At 47.3% G+C, this 16,659-nt stretch overlaps 2 protein-coding genes across 2 annotated transcripts in view; both read right to left on the minus strand.

Moving 5' to 3' along the window:
- UBXN7 (UBX domain protein 7) overlaps positions 1–3,728 on the minus strand; it is a 28,627-nt gene extending 24,899 nt beyond the window's left edge. Inside the window, exon 1 of the mRNA XM_066556860.1 lies at positions 3,650–3,728. Within this exon, the coding sequence (XP_066412957.1) occupies positions 3,650–3,722 (73 nt within the window). The 5' untranslated portion in view covers positions 3,723–3,728. The remainder of the gene's footprint in view (positions 1–3,649) is intronic.
- Positions 3,729–5,783: 2,055 nt separating this feature from the next.
- RNF168 (ring finger protein 168) lies at positions 5,784–14,020 on the minus strand. Its single transcript, XM_066556931.1, has 8 exons — positions 13,935–14,020; positions 13,559–13,629; positions 12,643–12,986; positions 11,512–11,588; positions 10,190–10,366; positions 9,387–9,511; positions 9,040–9,127; positions 5,784–8,538 (listed from the first exon to the last, which is right to left on the minus strand). The coding sequence occupies exons 3-8, from the start codon at positions 12,941–12,943 to the stop codon at positions 7,483–7,485; spliced, it is 1,824 nt and encodes a 607-aa protein (XP_066413028.1). The 5' UTR covers positions 12,944–12,986; positions 13,559–13,629; positions 13,935–14,020; the 3' UTR covers positions 5,784–7,482.
- Between the last annotated feature and the right edge of the window lie 2,639 nt (positions 14,021–16,659).

A 16,659-nucleotide genomic window follows, 5' to 3' on the forward strand; every position in this document is an offset into this window, starting at 1 on the left:
AGCAGGTTGTGGATTTTCTTCTAGAGGTCAGGCATTTTCCTGGTACATGGACCTGCTGGAATGAGTCCAGAGGAGACCACAAAGGTGCTGTGAGGGCTGGAGCCAGGCTGGGAGAGCTGGGGGTGCTCACCTGGAGAGGAGAAGGCTCCAGGGAGACATCACAGCACCTTCTAGTGCCTAAAGGGGCTCCAGGAGAGCTGGAGAGGGACCAGGGATGGAGGGACAGGACAAGGGGAATGGCTGATAGAGGGCAGGTTAGGTGGGATACTGGGGAGAAATCCTTCCCTGTGAGGGTGGGGAGGCCCTGGCACAGGGTGCCCAGAGAAGCTGTGGCTGCCCCTGGATCCCTGGAAGTGTCCAAGGCCAGACTTGGAGCACTCTGGGACAGTGAAGGTGTCCCTGACCACCACAGCAGGTAGAACAAGATGAGTTTTAAGGTCCCTTCCATGCCAAACCATTCCATGATTCTGTGGATTTTCCAACATAAGTAGGCATACACAAAGAAAAATGAAAACCTGACTTAACATTTTAACAGGAAGAATATTAAATCAACTGCTAAAAATTTTTATCCACTTGTAACAGACATTTAGAGAGGGAAGAAAAGACACTCTGATTTACTGATTCTGCTGAAAGGCAAAATCAAACCAGCAGAAGCTCACTTTATATAAGAAGGGGGGAAAAAAGCAGCCAAGAGGGAGAAAGTAATACTTTTCTACAGAGTTCTTTGTATAATGATTAAGATTTATTCAAATCACAGAATCATGGAATGGTTTGGGGTGGAAGGGAACTTTAAGCTCATCCAGTTCTACACCTCTGCCAGGGGCAGGGACACCTTCCACTACCCCAGGTTGCTTCAGGCCCTGTCCAGACTGGCTTTGAACATCTAAAGTGCAACTAATCCCAGTTTTGATGTTGCTGCTCCCAACCTGTAAATCTTTCCTCAGAGGATGAGCCTCTATGCCCCAACTTCTCCTCAAAAACCATCCCATCAGCAGAAGTTCCCTCAGGAGTAGCTCTCCTGCAACCCAATTCTTTACAGCATCTCCTCCCTAGGTGGTGGACTGCCAAAGAGCTTCTTTTCCTTTAGAAAGGCTGGTAGAGAGGAAGAGTGGTAAAATGCAGCTGAACCAGTCTGGGAGCAGCTTTGGGATATGTAGGAACTCTTCCTAATTTCACAGCAAGTCACCAAAATGACACCAACACTTTGCCCAAAATCAGGCTCACAGACAACGTCAGTGTGGGCAAAACATCTTCAGGTATTTCTCAGATTTTTTGGGAAAGACTCAAAAAGCTCTGGTTTGAGCACAGAATACACTTTGAAACTGTGGAGGTCAATCAGTTCTAACTAACCTGCACATCAAACCACGGAGAAAGCCAAACTGACTGAGGGAACAGGTTTCCCAAAACACCCAACCTGCCACAACAAGCACACTGGGATGACAAGCAGCTGTATTTTTAAGACCTTAACTGAGCTGAAGAAAGCACAAAATAAAAACTAGTAACATCCCAAAAAACCAAGAAGTTCAAGTTCTTCACTCAAATGATTTTTTGGCATTTTCAGCACTTTTCAATGTTAGCTGTAGCAATGAAACCACACCTGTGAGCCTGGAGCACACAGACCCCACTCTACACCTCCCTGCAGAGTCATGCAAAGATTCATTTGCAAGAACTGGAAGAAAAATGATATTCAACCCTCTGTTGTTATTAAAAGAGACACTGACACAGCAAGTGCCTTCACTGAGTCCTCATCATTCCTGAGGAAAGGGCCAGCATATCAAAGCTTTCAGTCCTCGTGCTGGAAAACAGAAAATTCTAAATATTTGTTAAGTTTCAAAGCAAAATTCACAGATATCCCATCATTTCCTTGGGGAAGACTCATGTCTTGAGAGGCTACCTAGGACAGAGGCTGGGCAGAGTTAAAGGCATAAAGTAGGGATTTATTAAAAGGCCTTCAAAGGATACACCTTGGGAGTACAAGAGCCTGGCCAAGGCTACATCCAAGATGGATCCAGAATCACAAGTTTCCACACTTTTATAAGTTTTGGTCCATTTCCATACCGGGATTAATTGTCCAATTACAGCTGCAGGTTATGAAGTCCCATCCTCTCAGCCTGCTCTCCTCAATTCACTGCTCTTTATACTTTTGGGGCCTGAAGCTGCAATGGTGTCCTTGGTTCTTGGGCTGGAACAGGATTGTTTTGTCTGACTAAACTGTGAGGATAACTTGCTAACACTTTATATGCAGTTCAGAGTTATATACTAATGCAGAACAGAATCTGGAAAATGTGAAAACTGAAACTTAAGGCAGCAAGACACACAGGAGTTACATTCTCTTAGCAGTACTTTCCTGGTTGAGAGCACCAAAGAAACACAATTCTGCCACCAGGATCAAAGAAAAGCATCAAGGACTATTTCTCCTCATCCCTGATGCTGGAGATTATTCCCTCAGCCTTTTCCCCACAGACAGGAGTGACTGGAAACACTTACAACTCTGAGTTGAAAAAGCTACTAACACAAAGCACTGAGGTGTGAGCACCTGTCACACCACAGACAAGCTCCACACACTCCTAGATGCAACCTTAAATTCTGTTAAAGGTAAAAACAAAACTTCAAAACTCCACTTAATAGTGGATGGCTGAAGCCCAGCAGGGTATTTCTTTTTTGGTTTTGAAAGCATAGAAGGGTTCTCTTGTGTTATGCATAAAATATGTGTCTAAACATAAAAGGCGTCAGGAGGAGGAAACCAGCACAGCTCTGCCTGCTCTGGGTCACGTTTTTAGCAAAAATCTCCCACACAGGCACATACTACTGATATAGAATTGCTGTAGGTTCTTTTTGTTCAAAGGGTTTACTCTATAAAGATTCTTTAGGAATAGCTAAGAGATCAGTAATTTCCCTGCTTACATCCTGTCGAGGCTTTAAGTGTGTCCAAGTACAGGGACACAATCTGAAACGGAGCTGGTGTGGACAACGGAATTAGAGCAGTTTCATTTCCCTTTGGCTGTTTAGTTGACACATATTATTAACCACTCCCGCAGCATCTGACACGCAAAGCCATCAGCCAGGGGTTAGTAACTACGGCGAAGCAGATTAAACACAAAGTGGGTCAAGAGCTCCGAGCACACAACGTGAAGCAGGAGCTGTCACCTGACGCGAACTTCCACGGAAAAGCGACCAGCTCTCCCCGTTCCCCAACTCGAGCCGCCCGCGCTGTAGGACGTTTCTGCTTTTTCAAAGGCGGACTCGGGGCTCAGCTCCCGGGTCCCTCCCGGCGGTCAGAGTCACCGGCGGGAGCGGGAAGCGGCTGCCGGGGCGGAGCGCGGGCGGGAGGGACGGAGGGAAGGGGCAGGAGGGAGCAGGACGCGCACCCGCGCCACCGGGACAACCGACAGGAGCCTCCGAGCCGCCGCTCAAAGGGAGGCGAGCTCTCCGCCGCGCAGGGAGCGGGGCCGGCCCCGGGGCGCGCCCGCGGACGGGCCCCGGCACCGCCGGCGCCCCGCGGGAGGCGCTCTCAGGGCAGGGGCAGCGCGCCCGGAACCGCTCCGTCTCGGCCCGCGCCTCCCGGCCCCGGCCCGCCGGCGGTAGGGGACCGGCGGGACCCTCCCGCGTGAGCCCCGCGACCTCGGCGCGCCCCGCGCCCCGAACCCACCGGTGATGGCGGTGAACTGCTGGACCAGCGCCCTCAGCGCCGCGGCGCCCGCCGAGCCCCCGGGCGCCGCCATCTTGCCGCCGCCGCCGCACCACAACACACGCGCCGCCGGCCGGCGCGCGCTGCGCATGCGCGGGGCCCGCCCGCGCGCGCGCCCCTTCCCCCGCCCGCCGCCGCCGCGAGGGCCGGGAGGAGGGCGCGGTTGCCGTGGGAACAAGCCCCGCCCCCTCCTGCCGCGCGGGAGGCGGGAGTTGCCGTGGCAACGCCCTCCTTCCCCCGCCGCCTCTGCGACTTTCCCTGGGAATGCCCGCGGAATTCCCGGCCCGCCGCCGCTTCCGAGCGGGGACACGGGCCTGAGAGGCGGAGCGGCACTCCCAGGACACGCACCTGGGTTCCCACGCGGATTTTCCCCATCACAGGGGCCCGCGGCACAGCAGCGAGGGGCTGGGCAGGCCGCGGGCCGAGTGCTGTGAGCAGGGAGCCACCCAGGAACAGCCCGGATCACCGGCACAGGCCGGGACTGACCCGCTGGAGAGCAGCGCTGCGGTGAAGGACCTGGGGGTTCTGACAGGCACCCAGCTGTCCCCAAGCCGGCAGAGTGTCCTGGGGGCCATAAGGGCCTGTGGGACCCTGGGGGACACTGGGAAGAGCACTGCCAACAGGTCAGGAACTGATCCTGTCCCTCTGTCCAGCCTGGCAGTGCTGTGTCCAGCTCTGGGCCCCTCAGGAGATGAGACACGTGGAGCTGCTGGAGCAGGTCTAGGGGAGGCTGTGGAGATGCTGAAGGGCCTGGAGCATGTGGGTGCCCAGGAAAGGCTGAGGGAGCTGGGGCTGCTCAGCCTGGAGAGGAGCCCCAGCTGAGAGGGGCCCTCAGCCCTGGCTGGCCCTGGCTGCAGGGAGGGGCAGAGCAGGGCCGGGCTCTGCTCCAGGCCCAGCAATGGCACCAGAGCCACGGGCAGGGACTGAGCCCAGGCAGCTCCACCTGGACATGAGGAAGAACTTTCCTGGGCAGTGCCTGAGCCCTGAACAGATCCCAGAGAGGGTGTGGAGTCTCCCTCAGTGGGGATATCCCAGAGCTGCCTGGACACAATGTGTGCCATGGGCTCTGGGATGGCCCTGCTGGAGCAGATGGACCCACTGAGGTTCCTTCCAGCCTGGCCCATTCTGGGATTCTGTGGGGCAGCACCTGAGGTGGTCAAGGAACAGCTCATTTGCACCCATAGGGCATCCCTGCCATCACAGTCACAAAGCCAGAGGAGGAAACCCTTGGATTTGTCCCCACCTACTGTACCAGGTGTTTCTGATCCCCAGGCCCCCCCGAAGGAATGTCAGGAAAGGAATGTTTTACTCCTTTCCAGTTTCCTGACACAGCAGGAATGTGGCTGCCTTGAGGCTGAACACCTTGCCAGTAACACCTGTCAACTCTGAGTACCACAAAAAGCTGAGATTTCCCAAGAATTCTAATAATTTATTACCTCACTGCCATGGAAACAGGTCCATCTGTTCCCTCTCTTATTGTCTCCCATCCCCACAGCAGCTCTGGTGCTCAGAGACGCAACCAAGCCTGTGAAGTATTTGGGGTTTTGGCACTTTTGTTTTTCCTGGCAGTTGGATGAGCTGAGCTTGTTCACAAACAAGACAAATTAATCACCAGGGCTGAAGGCAGGTGAGCAGCAGTGAACTGTTACACCAGCTCAGCCATCTCAAATACAGACTCCTGCTTCACCAACACCAGTAAAACAAAGCTGATCTCACCTCCTTCAAAAAGCTCCCAGAACACAGGGTCAGAAAAAAGCTGTTGGTACAACCAAAATCAACTCAGCCAAATTCCACCCTCTAACAATGAAGTTCTAAAAGAATAAGCCAAATTATGCCTGGTGAGGATTATTGTGCCATGGATATGGTGAGGAATGGGATCATTTGGGGGCTTGCAGCATCCCACCTCGGATAAGGCTGCTGCTGTAGGTGACAGGTTTTGTACATTTTGCAGTTAAGTTTGAGTTTTAACTAACAATCAATTTTTAGTCCTGTTTTGTTTTTTTTGCATTCTGGTTTGAAAATGGGGTTTGTTTTTTTTACAGGTTTACCCTGACTGGACAGGCTGAGTCACCAGCATGGAAACAGTCAGTAGCTCTGCCTTAAAAAAGAACCCTTTAATTAAGTTTTTTTTGACATCATGGGTAAACCAGAAAATAATCCCAACTGTGTTAAGGATTAAGGAAAAGCAGACCCATATTGAAGGAAAGCTTCCAGAACAATGGCTGAGGCAGCAGGAGAAAAAGCAAATTATTTGCCACTGGTCACCTGTTGTAACTTTCTCAAAAAACATCTCTGAACAGAACATATATTTATTTATTTATGAGGAGCCCACCAATGATAAAGATGTGCAGGCATTGGGGAAAAAAAAAATCCCAACAATTCATATTTTTGGCTCAGTGTGCTGGTCATGCTTTCCATAAAATTTGTTTTTTAAAAACTTAAACCATCAGAAGATGCTGCTGAAGAAACAAGTCTGTTAGGAACGTCCTAGAACAGAATTAAAGTCATCAATGGGGTTCAAAAAAAGGACAGAACTCAAACATCTGCTGACTTTGATGACTAGCACACACTCTTCAGCACTGCAGCTGGCACTTGGCTCCATTTCAAACACAGACAGTGCAAAAGTAGCTCCAAAGAAGTAAAAAGCCAAAATATGACTTCATAAAACAACAGATGAAACAAGAAAACTTCCTCTGCATAGTAGGATCTGGTTGCCTCTTCCCCAGCCTCAACTTCCTACAGGCCTCAGCACTTCCACATCTAAATTATAATTTTTGAGGTGTTTAGTTTTAAACCCAACAGGAACAGTATTTAGTAGTGCCTCTAAAAATGGAGGGGAACAGTTACAGCCAGGCAGGGCAGTTATGTGAATTTCTAATTACAGTTATCATTACTGACAACTCCAGCCTTCAGTTGCTTCTTTCCCTTTCAACTTACTCCATCATAACTGGCTTCTGGACTATTGTTCTAATCACATTCAAACCAGTTTGATATGAAAATGAAACAGCATTAAGTATAGTAACACCATTGTACATTCATAGGTACCATTAACAGGATATTAACAAGAAAACAAAAGTATCCTGTTCGTAACAGGGAAAATGGGATCTGCAGGAGGGATCTCTGTGAACAGAGGTGAATGGGAGCCCACAGCCTTGGCATCCATGAAGGATCCTTGGCTTTGCCAGGGGAGAATGACCTGTTTGTTTCCTTTTTGTTGAAGGGAGGGCTTAGCACATGAGAGGGAAAGAGTGGCTGTCTGCTTACACTCCTGTTAATGGGTGTGCCAACAATGCAATTGCAGCAACAGCCTAAATTCCAGCAAGGTGCTTCAATTTACAGAACAGTGCTTGTGCTGAGGGAAGCTTCAACCTTGCAGCTGACAGCCAGCTGGGAATACAAACTCGTTTTTCATTTGCTTCCTCCATGGAATGGGCATTTTTTCCATTCAAGGCCTCGGATTCTCATTTCCAGATCAGACCATCACTTATGCTTTCCAACACTACCAGTATTCACACTCCAAACCATGTAAATTCAAGTTAGAAAATAAGAAATACTCCCATACCTGCAAGAAGTGCTGCAAGTGCTAGAAAATAATATTCAAGAAAGGAACAATTAAAAAATGGCAAATTCTGGTGGTGTATGTTGCTAGAACTTCTCAGAACTCACAGAACTGCTGCCCAAAGTGGTTCCCCTCCAAGACAACCACTCAAAACTGCTTAGGGAAGCTTTGTCTAGCACAGGAGAACATCACCACAATTCCCATTCCCATTCCACCATGTGTCCATGGCTCTCATCTACTCTGCAACAGGGCTTTTAAACATCTGCAGGATTGTCTTTTGCTTGTTCTTAGGCAATGAACAAATATCATTTGTGTCACTGGTATTAACCACACAATTCAAAACCTTTCCTTCCTTGATGCTGGGGGATTTCACCCGGACCCTGGCAGGGGTCTGCCAGTTTTCATTGCAGGAACCTTTCCTAGTCTTGTGGTGATTGTTTTCAGCCTGACTTTTTGATCCCTTTGAGTCTTTTGCCCCCTTGGAGCTTCCCTTCCTGGCAGCAGAGTCTTTCCCAGAGCGAGGTGGTTTGGTACGAAGCAGGTACTCATCAGGAGAGCCCTTCTGTCTGTTCAGTGTCCTTTCCTCCTTGTCCAGCTCCTTCTGCAGCTGCAGAGCCAAGAGCCTGTCCTGCTCCTCCTGCCTGCGCCTTTCATAGAACTCCTGCTCAAAGGCTCTTTGTGTCTGCAAGTTAAAATCATTCATCTGCTCTCCTTGGTCTTCTACACTTTCTGAAAAGGTTCTTCTCCTCTTATCAAGCATGTCCAAGTCAATCATGGCATCAGCTGGGACCTCCACTAACTTCCTTTTGGGAGTCTCCTTAGAGTTCTGTGGCTTTTCTGGTGTCTCTTCCTGTGAGCATCCAGCCTCCTTCCCCAGACCAGACAACACAGACATCACACAATTCATTCCTAACTGACCAGAGGTACAAGTTCCACCAGCCTTTTCAAGGTTTACCCTTTGGACATGTGTCAAATTGCCACTGTCTGACTCAATTCCATCATCATCTCCATTGGATCTAAGAAGAAGTGTCCTAGACCCTTCCCCTTCTGTGGTTCCATGAAGTGCATCTGGAACTCCATCTTCTAAACCATTTGGTCCTGGTGTTTTTTCCTGCTTGACAGTGGCAGTTTCACCTGAAGCTGAGGCACTGAAATAGTTCATGCATGATTCCAAAAATGAATCCTTAGCTCCAGAATCTTTATTTACACTGGTCAGCTGTGGAGACAGGGTTGGCATTTCTTCTTGCTCATCCTGCACTGCAGAACTGCTGCCTTCATTGCTGTTGGTCTCCTGAAGAAAAGGAGGACACCACTAATGAAGTAAATTTATCAAAAGCCCATGGGTGTGATTAAATACCAAACTCACTTCTCATGGCTGCATTGCCTGAGTGCTCTGGGATAGCAACTCAGATACTTCTCTTTTTAAAAATACCTGTTTAATAACAATGAAAATATTTAAAATAACTGCAGAAGCCCAGCTAAAGGACTGAAACCACAACCACAGCATTTTCCTCTTATCAGTGATTCAGACTAAATGTGCAAGCCTGCTCATCTTCTTTGGAGGCCTCACAGGAATGATCAGACAGCCATGGAATGATGCAAATCAGGGTGCACCCTCTTCCAGCAGGCTCCAGAACTGCCAATCATGAATACCAAAGGTAGCTTAAAAAGGGCAATATAACCTGCCCAGTGCCACTGTGCAAGGGGAATAGAGGACTGGAACCCTACAGGCAAGGGGAAAATATCCCATCATTAGTAACTTTGAGATTTGTAACAAAATGATTCTTGTTACCCCAGAGATGGAGTTGCTCCTGCCTCTTCCTGTGGTACTGGAGGATGATACTGATCCAAACATACCATAATTCTTTGGAGACAGATACCTTCAAAAGAAAAAAAGGATAAGCATTTTGTCCTTGAATTGTCAGTCCTTTGTATTATTCAAGGTCATCAGGTTCATTCTGACAAACAAAAAAAAACCAAGAAGGCAAGTGTTTCCCTTCTCCTCCTATGAGGAAATGTTTTAAACTTCAAAACTTCACATTTGTCCCCAGTTATCTCAGGAGGCTGGCTTACAGCTTTCCAAAAAAGCAAATGGGGCAGAGGCCAATAATTAAAGAAACACTTGGCTGAATCCCTTACTTCTGAATGTCTCCAGAGTTGCTTGGTTTGTTCTTTGCCTTGCTCAGGTTCAGTGGGGATGTTGGAAGGGAGAGGCTGTGTGCTGGTGACAGGCTGCCAGGCACGTGTCCCTCAGGATCTTCATTCTTCCAGACAAGTAAAAATAGCATTAGGTAAAACAAAACACAACACTAACTGCAGAAACCTCAGGGAACTGCTTACATTTTGCTGCAGAATCAGTTACTGTTGTCCAAAGAATTCTAGAACTGTGAGTAACACAGGTTATGGAGAAAGAAATGTTACCTTTCCTGGATCTAGCACTGAGGGACAGGAGGCTTTGCTCAAATAAGTACACAGGTTTCATCGTTGAGTGGTAAAAATTCAACTAAGCAAAACAAATTAATTAAAAAAAAAAATTCCAAACAAACGAACAAAAAAAACCCCCAAAACCAAAACTCCAAGAGGTAAGGTACATTTTCACTGTATGTTCCTTTCTGCCAGTACAGGTTACACATATTCATTTCTTCCAAAGAAGGATTTTAAAAAAGATGAGGAAAAGGAAGCATACAGCAGAAAATCAATGCTTTAAAATGTTTCACAATGAAAACATGCAGCACACATGGTGGGTGCTGGATTTCAAGTGTGTATTACACAGGCTTCAAAAATCAATGGTCAATCAAGGCTTTAAAGTACTGGGGGGTGACAACAGCTTTCAACTACAACTAAAATAAATTTGAACTATTCCAAATTTCATTTGCTCTCAGAAGTCCAAGTTACTTGCACTATATTGATATTTGCTGCTGTCCCACTCGATCCTAACTCACCAGGCTGTTACTGAGCTGCCAGGCCAGCTCTTCATCTTGCTTCAGCTGCTTTTCCATCTCCTTCCTTCTCTCTTCTGCCAGCCTGTGCTCCTCCTCCTCCTCTGCCAGCAGCCGCTGGATGTACTCCTCACTCGCTTTGTTCTCCTCCTGTTCATGTGCTCGCCTTTCTGCCTCCACCTAAAGCAGGTGTTTGAAAAAACCCACCTGGTTACTACTGCAGGGCCACACTTTACACCAGGACCTCTCAGCTGACACTGCTTAAACTTGAACCACTCACTGTTCACAAAATTCAGCAGCATTTCATTGCAGGAGTCTCAAAGATGTAGGGATCACATGGATGCTGTGTGTAGAGCCTTGGGTTTGACCACAGTGGCAAACCTTTTGGTTTCTCTAAGATTATACCATCAAACTGCAAGGTTAAACTCCATTCTTCACCTTTTCAAAGTGTTAGTAACAAAGCTAAGATCTCCAAGTACATGGATCTACAGAGAAAGTGGGACTAGAATTCTGTCTAAGGCTGGATGCCAGCTGTCCCACAGCATTTGCTCAACCTGCTTTTATCATTATACATCCCAAAGACAGCACATCTCTCTTCTTGAAGAGTGCTGCTCTCTTGAAACATGCAAAACCCAAAGCAGCAGGCCAGGAATTTTACATCTGCCTTTCTTACAGCAGACATGCTGGGAGATCAGGTACCAGCAACTCCACAAGGAGAGCAAAGTACTTCAAGAATAAAGCTGTCTTTGGAAATTCCCCCAGTCCTCTGCTTCATGTGCTCCTGCAATCACCAGCAAGGGGCTGTCAGGGAAAGGTGCATTCCCATACATTCCAGCTCTAAATCTTAATGCTACTGTGTCTGAATTGGAGGAAGGATCCTTAAATAGGCCAGAATCGAGAATTCTTTAAAATCTTTACTGATTTTCAAATATGCAAAGGTAACAGAGTGAACAAAGAACAGAGAAAATGCTCTATGGTCATTACTGAAAGTTATCTAGTTGCAGCCTCTTACTTGGAGGGAAATCAAAAAGACAAATATAAAACCAAAGCCCAAACAGTTTCAAATTTCTACATTTGCTACTTTTATGTACATTGAATGAGAGATGAGGTAGGAAGTATAGATCAAGAATGTCACCTCATGTCAAATACAAAGAAATCTCTTCCACCAATTTAATTCATGATTCAGGAGTGACCAGTATGTTCTTGCAGCTGCAGTGCCCTTTTAAGTGTCTTTATTATTAAAGAAAATTACAGCTGTTTGTAGGAACGATTCAAATAACTGGATAAAAAGCATTTATGCTTTTTAAACATATTTTTAGACTTACCTTACTAATCTCTGCTTCATATTCCTGCCTCAGTTCCCCAGGCTTGCTCAGCTGGTGCTGTGGCTTGGGGAGACAGACTTGGAAGGAGAGGAAAAAACCAAAGTCAACAAAGTCATGACAGTCAACAACAAAGGATTTTAACAACCACAAAGGATTTTAACTCCATACCCTGTCATGAGAATGACTTGACTTAAATCAAGTGCTGTGATTGAAAAAAGGCAGGAATAAAGCAAAAAGTACCAAGGAATAAAGTTTACACAGTAGAAAAGTGTGGTGTTACAGAGTGGCAGGAACAGGCAGTGTTTCCCAAGCACTGTATATAAAGCAAATATAATGGAACAAGTCTCCAGAGAAACTGTGGCTGCCCCATCCCTGGAAGTGTCCCAGGCCAGGTTGGACAGGGCTTGGAGTAACCTGGTCTAGTGGAAGGTGTCCCTGCCCATGGCAGGGAGGTGGAATAGGAACTTTAAGGTCTCACCCAACCCAAACCATTCCCTCATTCATTCTCTGTTGGTACACTGACCATAATTTGTGTATTTCCCTCTCTTTCATTAAAAAGACCTCAGAACACTGCAAGTGGAACAAGTTGCCCTAAGGGAAACCTATCAAAATGTCCCCCAAGGGTGCTTGCAACATCATAAACCCCAAAATCCTTCTTCAAAAAGTTAATCAGATTTTACTTCCTTCTGACACCACAATTTTCAGCTCACAGATTCTTGCATTGACTGAACACCTGGAATTTCAACCAAACTAACTAACACCTGAAAATCTTTTAACCACTTCACTCACTTGACAATGATAAAGAAACACACCCACAGACTCAAACACACTGCATGCAGATGCTACAGCTGCAAATGAGCAATGAACAAGGCCAGGCACTGATACCCCACACCAAAGGCATGAACAAGTACCCACTGAAATCACCAGCCAATGTAATTCTTATCCTCTGTGCTACAAATGAAGAAGGCATTCCCCACCTTTCCCCTGCCCCTTTTGCAGGAGAATTCTGTTTCTACCAGTTTCTAACACACCTGCATACCCACAGCTCTGTATTTCCCAACATCTGAAGTCACCCACAGCAATTCCTGTGACAAAGCACAGACATCCCAGGACAAGTGACATTTCACTTACTTTCCTCATCCAAATCCTGTCCATTCATCCTGCGCTCGCACTCCTCTGGGTAATCCTTCTGAATCTTCTCCCAGAGCTCCCAGTTGATCAGAGTGTTTCTGCGGGTGTTGTACCGTGCCCAGGAAGAGACTCGACGCCGACAAAAGGGGCAAGAAAGGCTGGCATTTTCCACTGTCATCTGGAAGCAGGAGTTACACAGGGTGTGGCTGCACGGCAGCGTGACAGGCTCCACAAAGATCTCCATGCAAATCTGGCACAGGCAGTCGGACAAGGACAGTGGGGCCTTGGATTTCTTCGACATACTGACTCGAGGTAGAGGAACAGCACTAGGACAACATCAGGGCCTGAGAGCAAAAAGAAACATTTATGTTCCTTACGGGAAGTAAAATATAACAGGAAAATACAAAATGTTTTACAGCTACTTCAAGAAAATGTTAGTGGATTTAGAAGCCTGCTTAAGTGGTTGCTTTTCTCTGGGCCTGAGAGATTCCTGAGGAGGAAGCAGAGCTTTACAGAACTCATGGAAAAACTGTACCAGGTTTTCCTACTGCAGTTCCCTGTGAGCTGTAACAGATGCTTTAGGGAATAGCAAGGAGGTGGTAAGGAGAGGGGGGAAAAGAAGGTGAGAGTTCTTCCAGCCACCTCTGTTACTCCCCTGTTCTCCCTATCTATGATAAGAGATGCTGGATATAACTGTTACTCCAGTTACCTTAACTTTCCATTCACTCATTTTTTTTCAGTATATGCACATCCTTTGAGAGCTGCTTTTGGCACAAGCTTGATCCCAGCACGTTCTGAAGGTGAAATACAACAGAGCAGAGCAGCTTCTTCCTCATTCATTTGCTTGCTTAAGCTAGGACTATAAAGCTAAAATTCCTTTTTTCTTAAGACAAATGAAGAATTAAAACTTCTCTACCTTCTTGTACGACTTGAAACTGTGGGGGTCATCTGTCTCCTCACACGATTTTTCCACTTGGCCCAGCAATACTGTGGGAGACAAAACAAAAGACACATACAGCAAAATAAAAAACCCACTGATATTTAAGCTACAAACTTCTTAAACAGGCAGCTTTAGAGACAGGAGGCCTTGAAAAAAAGGCTGCCATTCCTCACAGAAAACTCTCCATGGAGACAAATATACGTTAAGGCGAGTTTTATTATTTCCGCTATTTTTATTGATAAAAAATAACCCCCAGGAGGTCGGCGCCCAGGGAAAAGGGAGCCCCTGGTCCCCCTGCGGCCCCCCCGTCACCCCCAGCCCCTGAGGGTCCCAGCGCGGACTCGGCACCCACCGCTCCGGAGGGCGGCAAAGGCCGCGGTTCCCGCAATGGCGGCGGCGCAGGGCTGCGCTCCGCCCCTCACTCAGGGACTGTTCCCGCCGCCCGCCCCAGGGCTCCGCCTCCTCCTCCTGTTTCTCCTCCTTCTCCTTTCCTCCTTCCTTCTTCTTCTCCTCTTCTTCTTCTGTCTCCTCCTTCTCCTCTTCCACCTGCTCCGCCGAGCCTGCTGGGAGACAGAGGCCTTCAGAGGGAAGGCGGGCTCGGCTGTTGTGATAGGTCGGGCGGGAATGGCTTCGCGCAGCCCGAGAGCAGCGTTAGGTGCGATGGGAGGGATAAATCCTGCCCTGTGAGGCTGCTGAGGCCCAGCACAGCCTGGCCTGGGGAGCCGTGGCCGGGATAAATCCTGCCCTGTGAGGCTGCTGAGGCCCGGCACAGCCTGGCCTGGGGAGCCGTGGCCGGGATAAATCCTGCCCTGTGAGGCTGCTGAGGCCCGGCACAGCCTGGCCTGGGGAGCCGTGGCCGGGATAAATCCTGCCCTGTGAGGCTGCTGAGGCCCGGCACAGCCTGGCCTGGGGAGCCGTGGCCGGGATAAATCCTGCCCTGTGAGGCTGCTGAGGCCCGGCACAGCCTGGCCTGGGGAGCCGTGGCCGGGATAAATCCTGCCCTGTGAGGCTGCTGAGGCCCGGCACAGCCTGGCCTGGGGAGCCGTGGCCGGGATAAATCCTGCCCTGTGAGGCTGCTGAGGCCCGGCACAGCCTGGCCTGGGGAGCCGTGGCCGGGATAAATCCTGCCCTGTGAGGCTGCTGAGGCCCGGCACAGCCTGGCCTGGGGAGCCGTGGCCGGTCCATGCCCGACAGTGCCCAAGGCCGGCCGGGCGGGCTTGAAGCCGGGCTTTGCTCCCTGGCTTTGGTCCTTGGTTTTGTGAAAAATGCCTATTTTATGATTGGCTTTTTGCAATTATTAAAATGAATATTAGATGTGTTATGTTGAAAAGCTATGCTGTGTTAAATTTCTTAAGTAGTATGTTAAGTATAGTTTTAGGTTATAACATAATGTTAAAATAGAAACTATGGTATGGAAGATTTTTTTTTTTTTAAGAAAGGACTCGCAGCGAGATAGCAGCCACAGGACACCTAAATCTCCCAGACAAGATGAATTTATTGCTCCATTATCAGAAGAAACGAACTTCTTGCCTCACTCAGGCAGGATGATGCTGTTAGCATTAAGAGGAAGAAGTTGACACTGACCAGACAGAATCCTATGTTTAAATGGAATTTATGCATCAGGTATGAGATGTATGAATATGCAACAGGTTATTGTTTTTAAGGGTTAATCCTCTGTTAATGTGTGTCCTTTTTTGGGCTTATGTTTCTCAGAAAAAGGTACCCTGACATCCGTAACTCTTCGTTTTTGTTGTCTCGTATTGTCCTAATCCAAATCGTCCAAATTCTTATTACTCTAATTATAGTCATAATTATATGACTATTTTTTTACCACTTTATTACTATTAAACTTTTAAAATGTTAAAACCAAGTGATTGGCGTTTTTCCCGGTTTGTTCCCTGGCTGAGCTCACCTGGCCGCAGGTGCCCAGGGCACATCCCGCCTCAGGTCCTCCTCCAGCATCTCCGCCTGCCGGTCAAACTCGTGCTCCAGGCTCTGCAGGCTGGAGTCGAGCTGAGCGAACCGAGCCTCCAGGGACAGCAGCCTGCTTTCTACTCTGGGCGGTGGAAAACGAGAGTAAGGGAATTTCAGAAGGAATTGGGGCTTTCTGCTGTGGCATTGCATTGTGAACAGCTTCAGACCCCGTTCTGGGGGTCCTCCCACGGTTTGTGAGAACAAACAACAGTAAAAGTCAAGGTTTGTTGTCAGGTCTTTTTGGCAGTTTGCTGGTGCAGAGATCCTGACATCTCCAAATACAGCTGCAAAATTAGTATGTAGACATATCTGTGGCTCTCAACCATACGCATTATCAGTGGCATAGGTTTTTCTCTAACACATTTTGAGGGGATTTATGTTTTTATTTGTAATGTCATGGTCTTTTGAACCATTTTCATTTAACATTGAGCAGAACTTATCATTATTCCTCTGGTTAAAAATTATGCAAATAATAAACAAGCCACCAGCAGTCTTTTTTTTAAATAGAACTCCTTCCACGGAATGACTGTGATAAAAACTACTTCATAGCTTGTATTTATTAACTGCTTTTTCATTATTTGGGATCTGTTGAGGTTTTGCCTATTTAAAACTGTAAATTATAAAGATGAGGTTTTGAGTTTTAAGCCACTCCACTTTTGCTGAAGAAAACTGCCTTGTTTAAAAGAACTTGCTGTATTGAGACAAGGTACAAGGCAATGCCAGTATTTATTTTTGTATCCATTTCTCTCTTTCCTGGAGATACAGGCAGTGCTGGGCTTCTGTCACTGTGGGTGGTTTGTATAAACCTAGTTTTCTCCACATTTTCCTCAGTTACCTGATTGACATCAAGGTGTGTTATTGAGAATCCTGAGGATCTGAAAGCTAATGTAAATAATTCAAAGTTCCTTCCTAAGCACTAAACAACTATCTCAGTACCATGTAGTCAATAGTGATTTACTAGCAGAACATCACCTACTCCTTATAGAATTTTTTGTGATTTTCCTTTTTATTTTACTGGCAAAACATCAGGCTGTATCAGCTAACAATAACTACACTATCAGCAAATATTATTACCTACATATTTTTCCTTTTTTCATTCCTAA

The sequence above is a fragment of the Molothrus aeneus genome, chromosome 10 (assembly GCF_037042795.1).
Source record: "Molothrus aeneus isolate 106 chromosome 10, BPBGC_Maene_1.0, whole genome shotgun sequence".
Classification (NCBI taxonomy): domain Eukaryota; kingdom Metazoa; phylum Chordata; class Aves; order Passeriformes; family Icteridae; genus Molothrus; species Molothrus aeneus.